Source organism: Copadichromis virginalis, linkage group LG7, assembly GCF_057382275.1.
Source record: "Copadichromis virginalis isolate Kocher_CV1m ecotype Utaka linkage group LG7, C_Virginalis_male_GT1.1, whole genome shotgun sequence".
In the NCBI taxonomy this organism is placed as follows: Eukaryota; Metazoa; Chordata; class Actinopteri; order Cichliformes; family Cichlidae; genus Copadichromis; species Copadichromis virginalis.
Window position 1 is genome coordinate 24856784 of NC_140624.1, and position 23010 is coordinate 24879793.

General features: G+C 40.4%; 1 protein-coding gene across 3 annotated transcripts in view; it reads right to left on the reverse strand.

Annotated features, from left to right (window-relative positions):
- Window positions 1–2731: 2731 nt before the first annotated feature.
- The window catches only part of poc1b (POC1 centriolar protein B), a 50343-nt gene continuing 30064 nt past the window's right edge, over window positions 2732–23010 (reverse strand). For all 3 annotated transcript variants that reach the window (XM_085462647.1, XM_085462649.1, XM_085462646.1), the window contains exons 11-12: window positions 5982–6290; window positions 2732–3630 (exon numbers count right to left, since the gene is read on the reverse strand). In XM_085462647.1, the coding sequence (XP_085318773.1) occupies window positions 3472–3630; window positions 5982–6290 (468 nt within the window). In that variant the 3' untranslated portion in view covers window positions 2732–3471. The remainder of the gene's footprint in view (window positions 3631–5981; window positions 6291–23010) is intronic.

Here is a 23010-nt window from a genome sequence, read left to right on the forward strand (position 1 = left end):
AATCTTTTCAACACTGTTTTTAAAAACATTTTTTTCATCTTCCTACCAGCAACATGTGTCCTCATTTTTAGATGCTGAACCAAAGGCAGTGATTAAGGGCTGTACAAGTGTCACATCATACAGTAAATGAAGTAGCATGAATATCTTTCTGTGCATGTGCATCTTAAATAAAGTACAATCAGTAACTGTTAAAGCCATATGATGAGACCAGTGAGAGCCAGTACTATACTGCAACTTAATAGGCGTGGGTGGAGGGCCCCCTTCTCCCCCGCAGTCTTTCATCTTTTTCCCCTCCTTTCTCTTTTTTTTCTGGCCTCCATTTATCACCTCATCCACCTCGCATGGGTTACCATGGAATGTCTGAAAAGACAATCCCATGTTTTTTTTAGAAATGGTGTAGGAGCAGTAAAATAATAAGAGAAGTTGTTCAGTTGGGCACTAAAGGCGTTTGCTTTCCAGCTTGTGCTGGGTTTGGGGCAACAAGCAGGTTTACCAGGTAAAATAATATTACATGAAAAAAGGTTTGTGGCAAAGATTAGCATCTGAAAACAGAAGAGTTATTTTAACAGCAGGGCATATTTTAAAGCAAAAACAGAATTATCTTCTTGACATTCTTGAAAAACCTGTGAAACACAGGTTTTCACACATTTGATCTGTTAAACTGCAGGAGAATTTTAAAAACTTTGTTCAACTTTGTGTTTTATTGATTTTTCTTAATGTTAAAGAAAATAAGTGAAGTGAAAACTGTATGTTAGCTGTTTCTTAATGTCAGCTTTCAGTGCTGTAAACTTAACGCCTCTGTTGTGCTGGGGTTGACAGTTTATCTCTTAAATTCTGCACAAATAAAGACACCAGCTTTTTTCTATTTTTCTTTTGGGGATTTGGGTTGACAGAACCTTAAAAAGATCAAATCTGAAGGATAAAGATTTACATCCCCGTTTTAAATGAGCTTTACATCCTTTTTTTCTTGACCGGCCACCATATTTACAATCAGACAAAGAAGAGCAGATAAGGCTCATTTAATAATATAGTCAATACTGGTTTGACAAGTCCTTCAAATAGGCATCAGAGCATTGCTTCCGCAAATAATTCCATGTTTAATTAACTGAAGGACATATGCGTACACACACACAATCATCATTCAGTAGTAAACTGTGACCGTGCAATTGCCTGGTGGCAAGTCCGGTTGTTACAGCTCCTTCCTCAATATAAACAGGAAGCCCCTCCTCTAGGAAGCTATTAACATGTTATGGGATCATGTTCACAATGCACTAACAACACACACAGCGCTTATGCTCACTGTAAAGCAAGTTCTGTGTGCACTTAACGAGATCTAAGTGGAAGTGAAGGGGGAAGCTGGTCATTAAATGTTTGCATGTGAGTCTCCTGCTTCAGTGCACAAAAGATTTTGTGACTGCGTTTGTTGGTTTGTGTGTTTTCACTTATACAAAGTAATGAGAGTTGCAGGCTGTGAGAGCAAATTTTAGCAAAGTGAAGTCATTTTCATCAGCCCTCTGGTTCAGTTTAGAGTTACATTCAGTGTTAGGCATCTGTTTAAGACCTAATGCATTTCAAAGGAATCACCACTCAAGAGCCACTTTCTTGCAGTTCAGGAGCTCTTGATCATATTTCACCGTCTTCATTTTCCATTTTTAGCCGTCATGAAACTGAAGATTATTTTAAGGGACTTAAACATTCATCTTCTTGATGAATCACACACTTTTCACAAATGTGTCAGTGAAGGAGATCGGTGAGTGTATAAATAGGGATTTTTACTGGTGAGTGCAAAAGGACATTTGAGAAATTTACAGGTGGATAAGTACTGAGCAAACCTGGAAGATTTTTCATGTAGAAGTCATTTTACTTCAGATTTCATCAGCACCTATGATACAACAGGATTGAACAACAGGATTTTGACCACTGCAACACTTCACTGTGCTTCAGGTAAAGTGGACCTGGGTTTCTCAGCAGCCTGAACCGCGTTATGTAACTGGAAAGGAGAACAAGGAGCAGGAGGATGAACACCAATGAAGCCAAAGAGGAAGCAAAGGATGTGGTGGAGGGAGCAAATGGCAGCCTCTGATAGCTCCCTCTTTGTGTGGCTTTTTTTTTTTTTTTTTACTGCTTCCTCCCGTCCCAGCCGCATCGCTCACCGCATGGCCTCCGCTGGAACAACATAAACAGCTAGAGACCATAGACTGGGCGAGAGCAAGCCAGAACATTTCAGGCACAGTGGCACATAGAAACAAAATACAGGAAGGGCTTGCTGAACTGAAAGTAAATTATTTTTCAGATACAAGGTTAAAATTTATTAATTATGAGTATATTAATTCAAAAACTTTCAATAAGAAAATACTAATAAAAAAATCTTACTGGTTACATATAAATTATTGCTATTTAATATTTGGTAGTACTACGAATGCATGTAGTTGACAAGCCGGAAAGTTCTTAAGTGGCATACTTTTTGAATAGTATGACTGTGTACAGTCTATAGCTGGTAAATATACATTTTAGTCAAGCTGTTAAAGATGTCTTGTGAAATTATATACTAATCCACCAATAGGCCAAATATCCCAGCTTTCCACTAACAATTGAATGCACCATGCATTTGAGGACTTGTTGCTAAGACAGTAAAGAATCAGCACAAATGTATCATCCATAGAGACATATCAAGTGCACCTATATTTCATGATGAAAACGAGAGGAACGATTAAAAAAAAAGTATGCACGGGAAGCATTTTTGAAAGTGAAACAATCAGTTTCTTTGACACATTTAAAATGTGCATCTAAACATTTATAGACTTTTATTTGCCTATGGAAAACAGTTTAACACATATCCCAACTGTCGGATATTTGAGTGGAGATTCAACTCAAAATTGAGCACATCATGTTATATTTTGGTCATCTCAGTTTTTATTTTTGACCATTTTGAGGTTCTCTCAGTACAAGGCTGTCTCCTTTTGTCTGGATACAGTAAGTAATAACCAATTAGTACACCCTGTTGCACTATCTATTCATAAAAATTAAATTTATATTACATGTATTTTAGGAAAAATGCACACAACTTGGGGTTTAAAATGGCATGGCATAGCATTTACAATCAAAACAGATGTTATTCTTGAAGCAGTGAACTGCTAAAACACCTGCAAATGAACAGGTAAATACACACAGCAGACAAGCACTTTTTTTTTTTTTTAATACATATATATATTCAGCTGCAGCTCTTCTGTGCAGCTGGATGTCTTTAAGAGGTACCGAAAGGCATGGAAAAACTATGTTGGTACTACACACGTACAAGCACGCAGTCAGACACAAACTCATTGCAACCACTGATCGAATCCTGATTGACCTATGAGAAAGACCACCATGGAGGGCATTTAAATTGACACACACATCTGGCAATCTGGGGGCTTAGCAGAACAACACACTTCATGTCTTTGTGCTGCTGTCTGAGACGAGGCAAAGTTGTCCTCAAGTGGAATGAACAGAAGATTCATCTGTCCCTTCACTCTCTGTCCTCCGCCTCGTTCTAGATGCTCGCAGGTCTTTCAGAATCTGAGACTGATGGCTTAGACACTCCTTCAACTTGTCCTCAGTCAGGGTGAGACGCTCTTCCAGCACTGAAACAGTCTGCATGAGGTGAAGTGGTGGGGGTGGGAAAGCATGATAATTACAGAGAAGTCAGAGAATAATTATACATGTAGAAACTAAGCAGAGCAAAGTTCAGTCTGAAATCAATCCTTTCCCAATGTAGAAAAAAACAAAACAAAACACAAAAGTAAATGAGAAATCGTCATGGCTTTCAAATTATCATCATTATTATTATTATTCATTTTGGCCTTGATGCATGAGATAGTCGAGATAGTAGAGACAGCAGAAGTGATTTAAATTTAAATATTTATATTACAAAGATTATTTAATAGTTCATTAGGTGTCATTTGTTTCTGGGAATCAGAAAATGCACCAAATATTTCTTATAGATGATAATGTCTGTGAAACAAAGTACATTCAGCAGCACATTTTTTATTTCTGGAGACAATTCTCATAAAACTGCAGAACTGAAAATGTGTTCAATTTTTTTCTTCTCTGTCTGCAAATGTCATAAAACATAAAATGAGGAAATGTCTCTGTCCATCTAATGGTGACACTTCTCAAACAGACAAAGAAGTGGGCAGCTAAATCAAATATTCTCACTCCACCGTTTGCTTTTCTTTACCTTTTATTAGACCTGTGCAACATAGCAATGTTGAATAGTAAACAACCTGATGCTGGGCTTAAACACTTCAGAGGGAAAAAAATTGTCCTCCTTCAATGTTTTTCCACTGCTGTCGATATTGTGAGTTGATATACAGTGGGGCAAAAAAGTATTTAGTCAGCCACCGATTGTGCAAGTTCCCCCACCTAAAATGATGACAGAGGTCAGTAATTTGCACCAGAGGTACACTTCAACTGTGAGAGACAGAATGTGAAAAAAAAAATCCATGAATTCACATGGTAGGATTTGTAAAGAATTTATTCGTAAATCAGGGTGGAAAATAAGTATTTGGTCAATAACAAAAATACAACTCAATACTTTGTAACATAACCTTTGTTGGCAATAACAGAGGTCAAACGTTTACTATAGGTCTTTACCAGGTTTGCACACACAGTAGCTGGTATTTTGGCCCATTCCTCCATGCAGATCTTCTCGAGAGCAGTGATGTTTTGGGGCTGTCGCCGAGCAACACGGACTTTCAACTCCCGCCACAGATTTTCTATGGGGTTGAGGTCTGGAGACTGGCTAGGCCACTCCAGGACTTTCAAATGCTTCTTACGGAGCCACTCCTTTGTTGCCCGGGCGGTGTGTTTTGGATCATTGTCATGTTGGAAGACCCAGCCTCGTTTCATCTTCAAAGTTCTCACTGATGGAAGGAGGTTTTGGCTCAAAATCTCACGATACATGGCCCCATTCATTCTGTCCTTAACACGGATCAGTCGTCCTGTCCCCTTGGCAGAAAAACAGCCCCATAGCATGATGTTTCCACCCCCATGCTTCACAGTAGGTATGGTGTTCTTGGGATGCAACTCAGTATTCTTCGTCCTCCAAACACGACGAGTTGAGTTTATACCAAAAAGTTCTACTTTGGTTTCATCTGACCACATGACATTCTCCCAATCCTCTGCTGTATCATCCATGTGCTCTCTGGCAAACTTCAGACGGGCCTGGACATGCACTGGCTTCAGCAGCGGAACACGTTTGGCACTGCGGGATTTGATTCCCTGCCGTTGTAGTGTGTTACTGATGGTGACCTTTGTTACTTTGGTCCCAGCTCTCTGCAGGTCATTCACCAGGTCCCCCCGTGTGGTTCTGGGATCTTTGCTCACCGTTCTCATGATCATTTTGACCCCACGGGATGAGATCTTGCGTGGAGCCCCAGATCGAGGGAGATTATCAGTGGTCTTGTATGTCTTCCATTTTCTGATGATTGCTCCCACAGTTGATTTTTTCACACCAAGCTGCTTGCCTATTGTAGATTCACTCTTCCCAGTCTGGTGCAGGTCTACAATACTTTTCCTGGTGTCCTTCGAAAGCTCTTTGGTCTTGGCCATGGCGGAGTTTGGAGTCTGACTGTTTGAGGCTGTGGACAGGTGTCTTTTAAACAGATGATGAGTTCAAACAGGTGCCATTCATACAGGTAACGAGTGGGGGACAGAAAAGCTTCTTACAGAAGACGTTACAGGTCTGTGAGAGCCAGAGATTTTCCTTGTTTGAGGTGACCAAATACTTATTTTCCACCCTAATTTACAAATAAATTCTTTACAAATCCTACCATGTGAATTCATGGATTTTTTTTTTCACATTCTGTCTCTCACAGTTGAAGTGTACCTCTGGTGCAAATTACTGACCTCTGTCATCATTTTAAGTGGGGGAACTTGCACAATCGGTGGCTGACTAAATACTTTTTTGCCCCACTGTATATAAGCTTTGCCTGATAACTGACCTGTGTGAGAATATCCAGCTGTTGAACAATGTGCCGCAGGGTAGAGCTCACACTTGATGGATGACCAGAGAGAACTTCCAGTGGGTGTGTCTGCGACATCTCTACTTCTTCCTCTCGTCTTCCTTTTCCTTCTTTTCTGTTAGCCCTCGTTTCATTCTCAGCAGTCGATTCTGCCCTACTTGCACTTCCACCCTCGATCCATCCGTCCAGTCTTGAATTGGCAACATGACATTCTGGCAAACCGTTATAGTGGTGACTGTTAGCAGCAGCAGACTGCATGGGTGTCAAGCGGGGCCAACTGTTTAAGAGCTGGAGATGAAAGCAGGAGAAAACGCAAACTGTGTGGATATTGTTTTGTTCCATTTATGTTCCAAATGCACTGTATCACACGAGAAACCCATTTTAAATCAAATCACTCATTGTGACTCTCTGACATTTAATTCAGAACAGGCCACTGAAAACAAAGAACTCTTAAAAAATACAAGGTGTTTCCAAGTGCTTGCTTCAGCATCCTGCTGGAACAGCAAAGGAGTCAGAAAGAAATAGAAAACAGTAGAAGAAACATCTGAATGACGTTAAATGTCAAACTGTTAAAGGAATTAAAGTTTCAGTTTGCAGTGAAATGACTGATTAAGTCACTTTTATTTTTAAGTCTGACATGTAAGCTGAAATCTACCTGATTAAAAAAAAAAAAAAAAAAAAAAAAAATAGGTTCAGGCTGAAATGAAAGTCTTGAAAAATAAAGGCTCGGCCTCCTGTAACTAATTTCATGTGGGAAATTAATTTTTAAGTTGAGAGTTGATAAGATACCTTTGTATCACTCAATCCTCATAGTAAGAATAAAGTTCAACCAGACAAAAGTTTGTGGCACAGGGGATGGTTTAACATTAGTTACAGTGGGCCTTATCTGGGATGCATCAGCGCACTCAAAGAATACTATAAATCATGTCAGAATTACATTCTCTTCCATTATCTGACATCATACACAATGTGCCAAAAGGAGTGCTCTTTCAAGCAAATTAACATTTGGTCTTCGTTTGTCTTGGCAGTCCATGGAGCAGCTTCCCCCCCTTATTTTTGTCTTTTCCAAACACTGTTGGTACCTGGCATCTTCTTAATGACGCTGAACTCATGGCAGAAATCAACTGGAATATGAATTGAAGTATTGGATGTTACCAAAGTATCAACTGGAGTTTAATTGTAACTACTTTTTGAACTTAAAGTTCTACTATACTAGTAGATTACCGTGTTTGAAATATACATGTATCAAACAGTGACAGAAAGAATACATCAGAGGCTTTCATGATCCTGGATGATATGCAATCATAATACATAACACTATGCAGAGATAGCCAACATGCTTGCTATCTCACTGTTCTGTCAGTGAAGGAGGCCTTGAGCCTGTTGCAACTTGGCAGACTGAAGTAGGTGGATGACTCACACTACTGGATTACTGACTGAAAGGCAGACTTTGTGACCGCCTGACTACCTTGCTAGCTAAAGACAAGTTCATAGGCTGTTTGCACTGAAGAGCTACAGATACAGAGCAAAGCAGAAAAAAAACTATTTTGTATTTAATGCGACCTTTGATTTTGTATGCAATGTTTGTTTGTTTTTCCTTTCACAAGAAGAACATAACAAGGGAAAGTGAACAATGGAACAATGAGAGAGAGAAAAGAAGGGGGGGGGGGGGGTCATTATATTCAGTGTAATCAGAGTTAGAGACAGTGCATTCATTACAGCAGAGGCATTTAACACAGTAGCTATACAGCAGATAAATATCTATTCTAAAGAACCAATCATTGCTCAAGGGCAACTATCCTAACTTTTAGGAGGTCGGGATTCAAACTAGCATGTTTTAGTTTTCAAAAGCTTTTGCTTAAAAACCACCATAGCTCCGTAACCTCTTTCCAAACATTACTGTAATTCTGCAGATCACATGCCTTAAGGGGCTAGCAGTGACATTTAGTAACATCAAGTGATGACGGGCAAAATAGCCTGAAGTGAAGTGGGCAGGTCCCTAGTTACAAAATTCAGACGCAAACAACTGAAGCAAATACCAATTAGAACGAAGGATTATGTTAATTTGCCTCGTAACAATGAACCATCAGTGACCCGGGGCAAGCGAATTGTTTCCTGTTTGGATGATTATTCCATTATTTTTCAATAAATCAACTAATTTTAAATAAAATGTCCATACCTCAATCCATATTCTGAATCACTTATCTAGTTCAAGGTCACAGGGGGAATGAAGCCTATCCTACAAGTCACAAAGAAGAGGCTGATGTTACACCGTCAACAAGTTGCCAGTCTAACACAGGGCTTTAAAAAACAAACAAACAAAACACAACAACAACAACAACAACAACAACAACAACAACCACCAATAGTTAAAGTTAAGTTCACTCCACAACTAAAACTACAGCAGTGGCATCTTAAAACTGTTTGGTCTTGACAACCAACAGCTTTGGCTAAATAAATATATGAACTGATTTGTTGTTGGTCCAAACAGTTATGTTGTAGAATGGTTATTGCTTAGCCAATCACATTATAATAAAAGAAAAACAATAATCCAGACAAAAATGATGAGAAGTTAAATTGTACTCAATAATAATGTGATGCATGGGTTGCACCAAAGAGAACAAAAGGAGGGGGACGGGGAAGGCATGGGGATAAATGAGAGATGTTTTAGGAAGATCAAGACAGGCAGGAAGAGGAGGGTTAAGAGGAGGAGGAGGATGTCACACATTCCTAGCCTAATGCATGGAGCAATCGATTCCGGCTTACTTCCTGCATACTGTCCTCACTTCAGAGAGAGTATGGGGACGCAGGAGAGGGTGGAGGGAAGAGAGGAAGAATATACCAGGATGTCTAAAGAAAGAGAGGGTGGGTTAGGATCGACTGCTGGGAGGAGGTGAACATAGCTGTCAGTGTGTGGATGGTGAGTCTCGTGGAGTCTTGAACACCTTTTCACTCCTCGTTGATACATCTTGTCAACATCTGCTCAGCTCATTTACAGTTAACATCCCTCCACCCCTCCCCCACCAGGCAGTTTGGATACAATTAACGTTTAACAGGCAAGGCACTCCAGTGTGCCAGTCAAAAAACACACACACACACGCACACACACACAGGAAATTTCTTCTAACTATAATTTGTTAGAAGCATGTTAAAAGATGGTGCACGGCATTATCAGGTATATAAAAGATATACAAAATCACGGAAACATGGATTGTTTAATGTAGAGGGGTCGGTGGAGCTAAAAACTCACAGTTTACGATAAGGATAATTTCAGAGATTAAATCGTGTCTACTACGCTTTATGTCAGAGGTCAGTCATGGCAGGAATGTTGCAACAGTTCTGCTGGCAGTGTTTTTTGTTTGATAGGAGTAGCTGGTTGGGTTTGGTTGGTTGAGCCAAGCAGAGCAGGGGAAAAACTAGACACTATGATAATGAGGTGGCAGACTGTGTGAGCTGAGTGTGCTCAAGTGTTGATAGGAAGGCAAGAATATCAACACAGCCTGTACTCAAAGTACATGTGCTTGTCCAATCTATGAAGTGCTTCCTAATTTGGCCACAGTTTACTCCACAAGTAATGAGATGCAATATAAAAGACACAAATGTGAGTGTCTAATGGCAAACCAGCACTATTAAATGCTAATCATTGATTATTCAACGATATTGTTGATAACTTGACTGCAGCAGATTTACTTAAAAAGGGAAGTTCATTAGAACCACAATCCAGGTTAAAATGCTAACGGCGGCTGTGATGTTTACGATCAAAAGGATCCCCAGGAGAAAACAGATCACAAATAGCCTCACCTCCGCTTCTAAATCAAATCACAGATGTCTGATCAAAAACATCATTTCCATGAGCACCAGAATTAGCTGCGCTCTCTATTGTTGGCAGGAAACCTCGGGCATTGTGACCCTTGTATAACAAGCCATTTGATCTTAATTGGAGGGCGTCTCTGATGTTCCTGCCCTTACCACTTGTGAAGCCACACGCGCATCTTCAAAACCTGCCTGATGTTTATTAATTAACATGGAAAATCCTCCTTATGAAGTAGGTAGGCAAAGGGTTCACCAAAGCGGCACTGTAATTGTTTTACCAATATTCAATCCACCAGACAGTTTCATAATAGCTGGAAAAGCACTAGCTAACCTCTTCCTCATTAAGGCTCACTGCTGCATCGTCATCACACAGATGCAGGCATTTACACCTGCTGTTAAGGCGCAAGAAGCCGCTGCGTTACTCTCCTAAACGATAAGTGAAGCCACTCAGATAATATCGCAGCAAACGCACGGATACGGAGGAGAAGACAAAACCAGAAGCCAAGACACTGAAAACATGATTTTTTTAAAGAACTTTGGGGAAAACAAACAAACAAAAAAAAACAAACAAAAAAACAACAACACTTGACAAACAGTTGCAACATCTCCCTCTGTGTCTGTCTCTAAGATGGTGGTAAAAACTGGCATAATCTTACACTCGTGTCTTCAATCCAGGTATGACAGGGGTTGCCGCAAAAATTCCCCCCCAAAAAACCAAGGAGGCGCACAACTGGCTGACGTGCCACAAAGATTGTGTCTCATGACACATGGATGTGAAAATTGTCAGGCAAGACCAGCGATGGACGAGCATAAAAACAACATTAGGATCCCGTTTGGTTCATGGCTCCATTCTTCAAATTTGCCAAGCATGACACATTCACTGGCATTAGTGCGCCTAACATCAATGCTGAATTTGTTGCACACGCATCAAGTTTTACAAGAGTTTCAACATCATCTGCATCTCTCTCATTAGTTTACGACTGCTGTTTTGCATGTACACACTCTCGGTACTATATATTAGGGCTGGGCGATATATCGAGTTTTTTAAAAATATCGATATATTTTCATACGAGATATAAGATGTGACAATATCGTTTATATCGATATAGTCTATGTTACGTTAGAATTATACTTGTGGGCCGCAGGTTTGCCTCTCTTTCGTCCACTTTTGTCTCTACGCAACGTTACTCGGCCTCGCCTCTCCTTCACTGAACCCAACTCCCCCTCCCCCATAACTTCACCTGCAGGCAATGACAAGATGAAAGCGGAAAATCTCCGTTAGCGAGTTACCGTGCGTGGGGCTGGACGGCGTCAACATGTTAGCGAGCTAACCGCGCTAACGAGCTAACCGCGCTAACGACATGCAGCCCGGAGGGGCTGCACGGCCTAAAATCCTTTCCTTTTCTCAAAAATCGACAGTGCGCCTTATGTATGAATTCTGGTTGTGCTTACTGACCGCGAACCGATTTTATGTGGTACACAGCGCTCAGCAATCTGTCAAAAAATGTTTTAATATGACTTTGCTAAGCTACGGAGCTGCACCGCTTGATGGATTGTCGGAGGATTACGGCTACCGAGGAGGAGCCTCGCGGAGTGATACGTACTGTGTGTGTATAAGGACCACAAATGGCACCTGTTCAGAGACGTGGAGCAGCTGTGAAATCTGTCTCTTTGTTATTATGCTCAGCGTCTATTAGTTTACATTTTGACTGCACAATTGTGAGCTTTTTGTTATGCACAAAAACAACATTGTTTTCTTTTATTTATGGACCATGATTATTTAATAAATGCTGATAATTTATTTTTGAGTAATTTCTTCATGTACATCTACGCTGTATGTAAATAAAAGTGCCCGTGTGACATCTGGGACACAGTGTGACTAAGAACTCTCTTTTTGTTCTTAACTTATGGCTTTAAAAAAAAAAATCGAGATATATATCTTATATCGCCATCCAGCTAAAAAATATCGAGATAGGAATTTTGGGTCATATCGCCCAGCCCTACTATATATAGCATAACATGTGAAGTTGGGTTTTAAACTGACTGTACATTTGTAGTTATTAAAGCTTTTATCACCAAGCTGAGAAATTTTAGGAAAATTGTAGACAATGAGAAAAAGTTAAACTATACACAAAGCTTTTTGTCAGCCTTTACAAATCTTAAAGAAAAAAAATACAAAGTCTTACTACGTGACATCCCACAGAGTACATCAGTACCCATCATGTAACATTGGCACGCCTTTCCTGTATCACACAGTTTATGCACCACCGATATTTTTCCTGTAATGGGAAGAGAACATTCTGTAGTCACAGGATGCCATGTAATGCAGTTAATAAAGCAGACTCCATGGCAGGAGGAAATCCTTAACCCCCCTCTTACCGTCCTCCACCCTGGTTTCACTTTTTTCATTTTCACACACAAGCAAATGTTTTGCCTCTGGATGCATTATAGGTGGCACGTACACACATGTAGGCCAGCAACTGTTACCAACTCACGAAGATACAGTCACTGTCCAGAAGTCTTCCCTTGACTGTTAACGTTCCTGAAATCCTTGAAATGCAGTGGCGTTGGCACATTGCTATATATAATCAGAATCCTGATTATGGTTTGATATACTCAAGACAGCTAAAAACAACACTATATATTGGGACCAAAGCCAAAACAAATGTACATCTTTTATTGTAGAATGATAAATGTTAATTGTGGTACAAATCCATGATTCAATGGACTGACTCCGTTTAAACGAAGAGGCTTTGTTTATTTTATCTTTTATTTTTTTTGTGTCAGATTGCTGCTGGCCTGAATGTGGCCTTAGCCCTGTGTGAAAATCTCATCTTCTTCATTTGAATGAGGCCAGCACATTGACACAGTGAATGCCAAGGATGATTAGCTTTTTCAATAATGACATGAAAATACACACACAAAAATAACTCAGTGAAAGGGCGCTGAACTAGCTAATCAAATATGTGGAATTACTACAATTTTGGTTGTTCTTTAATGTGAAGGCTATATGACTCCAAGACAACTGTGAAACCTCTTTCCAGTGATTTGGTTTCTAACGAGCCTTTAAAGTCAGACTAACGATAGTTATTGCATCAGATTTAGTACTGATTGCTGAAAGTGATATGAAATTATTGATTTTTTTCCCCCTCACAAAAAAGAAAACCACTTTTTTAGAGATTCCTCTAAAACTCTTCCCATCTGCCCCTAACATTTAACCTGGCAGGTCATCTGAAGCCTCCATTTCATGTTGGTCCAAGACATCACAGCAGACGACTCATTGTCCTTTCATCTCTGTCACCCCTAACTGTCATCTGACAAGGTGCTCTATACCACACCCACAAAACAAAATTGTGCCTTCTCAAACAAAATTAATGAAATGAATGAATAAAAAAAAACCCCCCCACAACAGTTAAGTACGTTCACATCCACCTATGAACACACAGTGACATGTCAAAAAACACACAGAGAAAATAGGCAAAGCACACAGTCACATGAATTAGCACAGATGTTTGTCAAAGGTGTGGCGACACTGATGTTTTTAAAGCACAGATGAGCAGGAAACAAGAGGACATTCATGTGGCTTTGAGGAAGTGCATATATCCACTTGATTTCTCACCCTCCCCCCCCCTCTCTCTCTCCTCTGTCTGCCTCGAACATCCGCACAGAAGCCACCCACACACAAACGAAAATATCCTGCTTGCCATTAGATGCAGTGTTTTCTGTCCACATCACACACGCATAAATGGAACTGTAAACACCTCAACCACAGCTAATAGAAAAACCGTAGCTTCCTGCCATGTTTCAGTGGCAGATGACCCAGACACACAGAAGCTAAAAGCACTTGAACACACAAAGCGGGGTAATGTGAAGAAAAAAAGGAATAGTTATGCTGTTACAAATGAAAGCATAGTCATTCTCAGAAGACCACACACACAGAATAACATGGTTAGACCCATAACACCACACAGAATGCACTAAACAGCAGCTTGAAACCTGCCTCACACCAACACATATCTTAAATAGAAATGTGTGATATACACACGGAAGTGATTCTTACAAGAAATGCTCCATGTCATAGCTCAAGCATACAGTACAAGAAAAACAAATTTGATATAATCGCTCTCACACACACACACAAATACATTGTGTTATTAAAACTGGTGCTGAAATGAATGTGTGCTGCTTTTAAATAAGGTGTGCAGTCCCTTCAAATGCAGAAGTGAGAAAGAAAAAAAAGGAAAGAAAAAAAAATCATCAGTAAGAGAAAAGGAAATAAAGTGAAACACACAAAAAAGGTGAACAGTTCTGGCTGAATGCTCCTGATAAAGAATAAACAGTTTAAGAGTAACCAGTATAAATAAAATGCTAGACTGGCTGAATTTATGATGTATTATTTATGGAATAGCAGAGTCCTTAATAGAGCTATCAAGATCTTTGAAGCTGCACAGACAGAACTGACATGGAACAAGCAGTTCTGGGATCAGATTTCTCTCAGAACTTGATAAAGATCAAAACTGAACAAAAAAGGAGGATGAGAAAAAAAAAGTAAAGGAGGATGAAAGGATCTCAGAAACATGGCACGACATGTGTTGATATTGCTTCACTTCAGCTTACATACTCACAAAACCGTTAATAAGGCAATATTACAAAAATATTGCAACGAAAATGTATTGCAATGCCCACAGTGGACAAGAAAAACAAAAAGAAAAACAGAGTTGAGCTAATTAAGAAAAAAAAAAAACTAACCTCACCAGCTCATGAAAATCTCACAAATATTATGCAATCCAAACCTTCTGTCACTTATAAGTTGTGGATAGTGTTTGAATAGGGTTTGAGAAGTTTTAGCTTTGTTAAATGTGAAATATGTAGGAGTTGCTTAATGGGTAAAGCACAGCACTCACATGAATAGTGTTTATAGGTTACCACTCATGCTAAAAGTGGATACAGTGGTATCAGAGGACTTTTCATGAAAGCCTCTACCAAAAAAGGTTGTTCAGTGTTCATTAAATATGGTCAAGCACTTGCAGCGTAGGTGTGGAAACAGGCTTTGCACATCATGAAGCAGATGGGTTTTTTTTTAAAACCACAGCACAACAGCAGCTTTGTCACCTGATGTCTTCATTTTTAAGGGTAATGAGTCACAGAGTAAAGCCCTCATTATCATTATCATTAGTCGTGTGGTTCGAACATAAATAACTAATTACTTGATGAATGGACTAAAAACCCTTGACTGGCTTTATTAAAGATGTGTCACAGCAGCAACTCAGAGACAACCTGCAATTTTGTGTTTCAGTGGCAGTGGTTACATGTAATCCTTTGTCTGCCATGTTTTTAAAATATAGTGCTCAAAAACATATACAGTACATAGAGTAGCAAATGGGATTATAAATCAGTTAATTACATTAACAGGTACACTAGAAGGGCAACAATGAGACAAGGAATGGTTTTACAGGAAGAGGCCACTGAGATTTTTTTCCTCTCCTCATTTTTTCTGATTGCTTTTTTCCCCCCACACTAGTTTTACATTTGGCTAGGATCAGTATCACTACTGGCAGCGTAAGGCAATACTTGGAACCTACAGAAGTGTAAAAACCAGTCTAACTCATCCAGGATGGCACATCAATACATGCCATTGCCAGAAGGTTTGCCATGTCTCCCAGGAAAGTCTTCAGACCATGGAGATTGAAAGAGACAGACAGTTACTGTAGGAAAGTCTGACCAGGTCATTGAAGGATGAGCACAGCCAGATCCCATAAAAATGACCTCCAGCAGCCCACTGGTGTCAATGTTCCTGAACAAGCAGTAAGAACATGAGGGTGGGCTGAGGACCCGATATCCTCTAGTGGGCTCTGTCCTCACTGCGGAGCACCATTAAGGTTGACTGGCATTTGCCATAGATTACCAGAGTTGACATGTCTACCATTTGCGCACTGTGCTTTTTACAGGTGAGAAATTAATCTGACGTGAGACAGATGTGAAAGGGCCTGAAGAAGCCATGGCCACGTCACTACTAGCTCCTTCCTGTGTGGGTCCTGTATGATTTTACAGTCACCATAATGTTCTTCTTGGCTTCTCCAGACCTTTTCACATCTGTTACATCTGCTCAGGGTGAACCTGGTATCATCAGTGAAAAACAAAGTGCACCAGTAGTAGGTTTTGATGGTGGGTCAGTGATGGTCTAGGAAAGCATATCCATACAGCGATGCTAAGACCTCTACAGGCTACGCAATGGCACCCTGCTTGACATTAGGGTTCAGGATGAAATCTTTGGACCCACTGTGGGACCCATTATGAGACTCAAGGCAGGCAGTTCCTGGAGGATGAATGAACTCATTCCACTGACTAACCCCAATGTTCACCTGACCTAAATCAAATACACAGCTCTTGGACTGATCCCTGACTGTCTGGACATGGAACTACACCTCTGGTGGGGAAGGAACTCGGGCTAGTGTGTGAGATTGAGAGATACGAACTAGATATAGTCAATCTTACCTCAATGCGCAGCTTGAGTAATGGGACCAGTGTCCTGGACAGGGGCTAGACTCTGTTCCAGTCTGGAGTTGCCCTCAGTAAGAGGCTGCGAGCAGGGGTGAGTATTATATCACCTCGGTTTGCTTCCTGTAAAACGACGCGTTTGCAGCTGAACCTGAGCGGTATTCTGTTACTGGATTTCTATGCAAACACTTTGTCCATAACAAACACCATGTTCGAATATAAGGATCTCCATAAGTGCACGTGGCACGAGGACACCCTAGGTTGTAGGATGATGATCAGTTTTGTAATTGTATCTTTGGATCTGTGGTTCTGGACATTTGGGTGACAAGAGGAGCTATGCTGTCAACTGATCAGCACGTGGTGGGGATTTTGATCAGGTGGCACGATGAAGGATGCCAGACAGCCCTGGCACACCAAAATGTATTGTGAGGGTGCGCTGCAAAGCTCAGCCAATCTATGTCTCCCCTCTCCTCTGGTCATGAGCACTGGGTAGTGACTGAAAGAATGAAATCACAACTACAAACAAATGAGCTTTCTCCAAAGAGCAGCTGGCATCTCCCTTAAAGATAAGGTGAGGAGCTCAGCACCTGAGAGGGGCTCAGAGTAGAGTCACTACTCCTCTACATCAAAAGGAGCTGGCTGACGTGGTTCAGGCATTTTATAAAAGCGACTCCTGGATGAGTTTTATCAGGCATGTCCCACTGGGGAAGACCCACGACAAGCTGTAGAGATGACATCTCTGGCTGGCCTGATAATGCCTTGGTGTTTCCTTGGATAAGCTGGACGAGGTGGCTGGGGAAAGGGAGGTCTGTGTCTTTGGTTAGGCTACAACACCTGTAGTAGCAGCCTCAGATAGGCTGAAGGATGGATGGACGGACGGAAGGATCTAGACAGTTTTGGTCATTCGTCATATTAGCTGTGGAACTTTAAACCATTAGTGACGCCATAGAATCATGCTGAAAGAAGCTGGTACTTATTCAGAGGCTGCCCATGAGCTGAAGCAATCCAAGTACCCTGACCTGGCAGCTGAGTGCAGGTAGGCCGGCTGTAATGCTGTAGTATTCCCAGTGGAACTGCGGTGTCGGGCTTCGTCAGCTTCTCAACTTCAAATCTACTCCACTTCACAGAAGTAGGACACAGAAGAGTAACCAAGGAACTGGCGGAGGAAGCAGGAAAAGCTAGTTTCTGGTTGTGTTTAAAGAGATGTGGGTACCAAAAAAAACCCTAAGGCAGCAACAAGGGGTGCCAGGAAAAGATCCTGGTCATCACTCTACCACCAGGAGATGTACTGAGGTTAAAGCAAATCGTAATCGACTGGTGGTCCTCAGCTGATGACCCAATCAAGGCCCTATAGGTGTTTACCGTGGCTCCCCCAGGGTAGTCCCGTCAAAGAGCACTGTTGGAGGTGCATCAGGTAGAAATGTCCAGCAGGCGTGACACCATCTTGTGTGTTGATCTGTTTGTATTTTCTATCTAGATATAAAGAGCAATGTACCCAAATTTTGTCCTGTAATTAAAGGTTTTTTGTTTTGTTTTAATTGGTCTCATCTAATCAAAGTACTCTATTGTAGAGGTTTTGCGATTTGTTCAGAAGAAAATTTGAAATGCTAAGCCATGCTGTTCTATTTGGAGAGTAGCAGCTTTCTCCTGGATTTTTTTCAAGACGACCACCACTGAACAAGACACACAAGCTGAAACATCAAGACTGGGCCAAGAAATATCTCAAGACTGGTTTTTCTAGGGTTTTATGGACTGATGAAATGAGAGTGAGTCTTGATGGGCCAGACGGATGGGCCCGTGGCTGGATTGGTAAAGGGCAGAGAGCTCCAGTCCGACTCAGACGCCAGCAAGGTGGAGGTGGAGTATTGGTTTGGGCTGGCATCATCAAAGATGAGCTTGTGGGGCCTTTTTGGGTTGAGGATGGAGTCAAGCTCAACTCCCAGTCCTACTGCCAGTTTCTGGAAGACACCTTCTTCAAGCAGTGGTACAGGAAGAAGTCTGCATCCTTCAAGAAAAACATGATTTTCATGCAGGACAATGCTCCATCACACGCGTCCAAGTACTCCACAACGTGGCTGGCAAGAAAGGGTATAAAAGAAGAAAAACTAATGACATGGCCTCCTTGTTCACCTGATCTGAACCCCATTGAGAACCTGTGGTCCATCATCAAATGTGAGATTTACAAGGAGGGAAAACAGTACACCTCTCTGAACAGTGTCTGGGAGGCTGTGGTTGCTGCTGCATGCAATGTTGATGGTGAACAGATCAAAACACTGACAGAATCCATGGATGGCAGGCTTTTGAGTGTCCTTGCAAAGAAAGGTGGCTATATTGGTCGCTGATTTGTTTTTGTTTTGTTTTTGAATGTCAGAAATGTATATTTGTGAATGTGGAGATGTTATATTGCTTTCACTGGTGAAAATAAATAATTGAAATGGGTATATATTTGTTTTTTGTTAAGTTGCCTAATAATTATGCACAGTAATAGTCACCTGCACACACAGATATCCCCCTAAAATAGCTAAAACTAAAAACAAACTAAAAACTACTTCCAAAAACATTCAGCTTTGATATTAATGAGTTTTTTGGGTTCATTGAGAACATGGTTGTTGTTCAATAATAAAATTATTTCTCAAAAATACAACTTGCCTAATCATTCTGCACTCCCTATGGTCTGACCTTGGGGTGAATTTCACACGACTGTATACAGTCGGTTATTTAATGAATGTATTTCAAAGATGAATATATTCACCTGTCAAAGGAAAGAAATTCTTGTCATGTAACTGGTATATGTGTGTGTTTGTCTGTGTCCATATTCTTGTCACCCATGTACCGGTAATACAAGGGTGGCATGCTGTGGCGGAAATAGACAAGCACGAGTGGCAGCCTGGCTACAATGCATGCGAGCAGGAAGCTATTAACATGGCATTACAAGACAACCAAGGGGCAGGAAATTAAATTTTGCTGCCTCTGAGAAGGTCATGTCCAAGCCCTCCCTTACTGTGGATAACTGATTATTAGTTAGTTTTCTATCCACAGCTGTTCTACCTCTATGTGTTTTTATGCATTCCTTTGAACATTCCAAGTTCCCTACATTTTTAATAAAATACCTATTCATCCTCAAGTTTTGAGTATAAAACAACTCTCGCTCTGTTTATGGTCTGTATTAAAAGGTTTCTACAAATTGAACAGTTAGCAAGCAGATAGTGTTAGTGTTACAGGTGTTACAGTGTAAATAATTTCACTTTCTAGTTAAATAGAGGTTTAAAAAAAAGTGTAAAAAGGAAAAAATATATAAGTGTAACATTAAATAGCACCACACTGCCCTAAAAACTGCTGGTCGACTGGGCCTAATGGTTTCCCTGATGAAAACCCTTCCTACTGCGTAAATAATGTTTAACATGAATCTTGTTAATCATTAATGCCGAACACCATTTGGTTCCTGCCACGACTTTCTTCACACTAAGATAAGACGACAAAGTCAACATGTCCTCCACTCAACTGAATTATGATGGCAACAACAGAAGGGCACTAAAGGTTTTACACCAAACAGTGTTGATTTTAATCTACTGAGTCAAGGTCATAACAACATAAAAAACACTGGGTCTGTTTTGGTTTTGCTCTTGTGGAGACGACCTCCAATTTATGCTATGATGAAGACAGGCAGGAACATGTTTTCTTGACATGGCTGTAATTCACTCTCAAATGCCCACACAGTAAACATGAATCTGAAATGAGCAGGACTCGCGCACCATTTGTGATGCTTTCAAAATTGAGGCATCAATGGACAGAATCATAAATGATCACACCCATGCAAATACGCCCACACACCATTTCAGTTCTTGTCTTCATGCCAGCAATTGTTATTGCTGTCGGATATGAAGGCACTTTTTCACTTAATAAGTCAGTTTTTTTGTAATGGCTGAATAAGCTCACCCATTACATAACACCTGTAAACATGGTTGAGAGAATTTTTGTCAGTCCATATATTGCCACTTGATGATGAGCAAACTAATCAGAGACTAAATATCAAATTAAGAGACCGACTGATAGCTATAATACAAAAAAAACCCTCCAAAATTGACAAGACAACATAACAATTTTAAGACAGAGTCACTGAGAGTTTAAATATATTAGTTGTATGAGCCCAAGTTTTCTATGAATCCCAAGGGATTCACCACAACTGAAGCTTCTAGATTACAACTGACGCTCAGTCAGTGGCCTTTCCGAGACCTCAATATTCATCTCTATTAAATCACCAAAGATCAATTAGTAATAAGTCTTTTTTTTTTTGTATTTCCCTAGCCGTTGCATACTGTTCTCATTTATGTCAATTTGAAAAGCAAAATCCTTTTTTGAAACTGCTTCCCCTCAGGAGATTTGAAGTAAGAGCCAACAGCAGTACCCATGGGGAAAAAAATTTAAAAAAAATAAAAATCACCACTTGGCTTAAGGACACTTCTGGAGGATGTTTACCGTCATGAGGGCCTGAACATGAAACATAGCTCTCTGGGTTCACTTGTAGACAGATTTAATCAATGCTGCACATGCGGATATCATTAAACAGAGATCTTTTTGCCAAAACCTGAGCTAACAATGCATCGCCGGGCTGAACAGGAGGTACCAACATAACCCGAGGCACACTCATTTAACTAAATCAAATTACAAAAAAACCAAAAAAAAAACCCCCAAAACTATTTACGTCATTGATGTCAATGCCAGGGAACAAAGTCAGTTTTCTACTTTTGTTTTACTCCCAGTTCCTTACTTTTCATTGGGTCTTGTAGATCCTATGTATGGGGTGGAGGTGGGGGGGGGGGGGGGGGGGTTGTGTTGTTTTTCTTTCTTTTTTTAAACTGGATTTCCTCTTTATACTTCCACTTTTCTCTCCGTTACGTGCCAAATGGCAGAGTCTCTGCTATCTGATTATATTGGTACACCCTGTACAAAGATCTGACTAAACAGTGCAGACACTAAAAAGGACCACAAACAGAAATAGTGAGCGCTGTCTGTTTTGACAGTTTCATTGCAGCAGTCAATGGTATCTTGAAAAAAATCTTTGTATGCTATGATTCATCACCATCTTAAGTTTTGAGTTGACTCTAAACCTATATTATTTTAATGCCAAAAATAACATTAGATAAAAATAAAATAACAAATCTAGGAAAATCTCTTTGCAAACCAATCTGAAAACTTTCCATCCTGATGACATACACCTGCAGCTTTCATTTAAATGGCTTTGAATAGGTATACATCACAGCAAAGGTTCCTAAGAAAGACTCTTGTTAGAGAGGAAATTAGCCTTTCACTGAGAAGTTTAGAAACTCATATCCTAACCAGAGGACTGCCTTTGGTTTCTTTCCCACCAAAGTCTCAAGAGGAGGAGAGTGCTTTCACAGCGAGGAAGTGAATGAGCGTCATTGTGGCTTTGCACAGGATTAGCCCATTTTAAAGCCCCTTAGTAAGATTTAACCACATTATTCACATTTTAATGGCCATTCCCACCCACACATACACATGCCGGCTAAAATCACAAATCCATAGGAATGAAATAAGAGCAGAGGTGTAATGCAAAGGAGGAAATACCAATGTTCATTGATCTTACTCAAGTGTAAGTATTGTGTAATTGAAATTATAGCAGTGAAATGATCAAAATGAAGAGGTGTATAAATATTGCAACTACTTTAATCAGAAAGCAAAACCATAACAAATGCAGAGTAAACACCAGAGCAATCATTCAGGAAGTGAGCGCACATAAGGTCCTTGGTTAAACTGAATGACCTTCTACAATGGCAGACACCCTCCCCACATGCAGATGGCCTTTCCACAGAAATTCAAAGGATGTGACGTTCATGCTCTTGGCGCTCTTCTGCTCCCTTACAGTAATCCATTAACAGTCACAAATGAGTGGCTGACGGCACAACAGAGAATTCACTCAAGAGTAAAAAAGACAAAAACTTAAACTGAATGTGGCTTCAAATAATACTGACAATAAAGTGTATTGTACTGGCAACAAAAAAATAAATAAAACAATAAAAATTTCATTAAAAATGCATCATGTTGAAAATCAGTTATTTAAAAAACCCCGATTTTAAGTATAAAGCTCTGAGTTTATTTGTACATCCATGCTACATGGAACAGCTGCTGAACAGAAAAAAAAAAATCCTGCCCATTACCAGTAATGCAACTGATTACAGTTGCTTCAGTTACAATCACAGATGACAAAGCACAGGACAGTATTCAACAAGGCTATGCAAAGACTTGACATTCACCTGAAGTACTGCTATACTTCACTGAAGCAGCAGTGTTAGGTGAGGATATAAAATTTAATGGTGCTGTGAAAATAAAACCTAACGTAATCTAATATAGTTCAAAATATCGGGCTTCCTTATTGAAATGTCAACAATAATTCACATACAGCTCTAACACTATCTACCCCCTCCAAAATGCCAACCTGTGGGAAACACTGATAGCAGGTGGCTAAATGAATGACAAGAAAGGCCAGCTGATTGTGCTGGAGAGGTCCTCAAAGAGGAAGCAGCTAGTGCTTCCATCAATGTGGAGCAACAGAGGGAGCACTCAAAGAAGGTGGTAGAGCTAGACTGTTTGACTGACTGCTGCAGCAGCAGGGGGTTAGAGGCCGTGCTGTGCCTCTGCCCTTAACGGTACAGGCAGGAGGGAGCAGAGCACTTCCCCC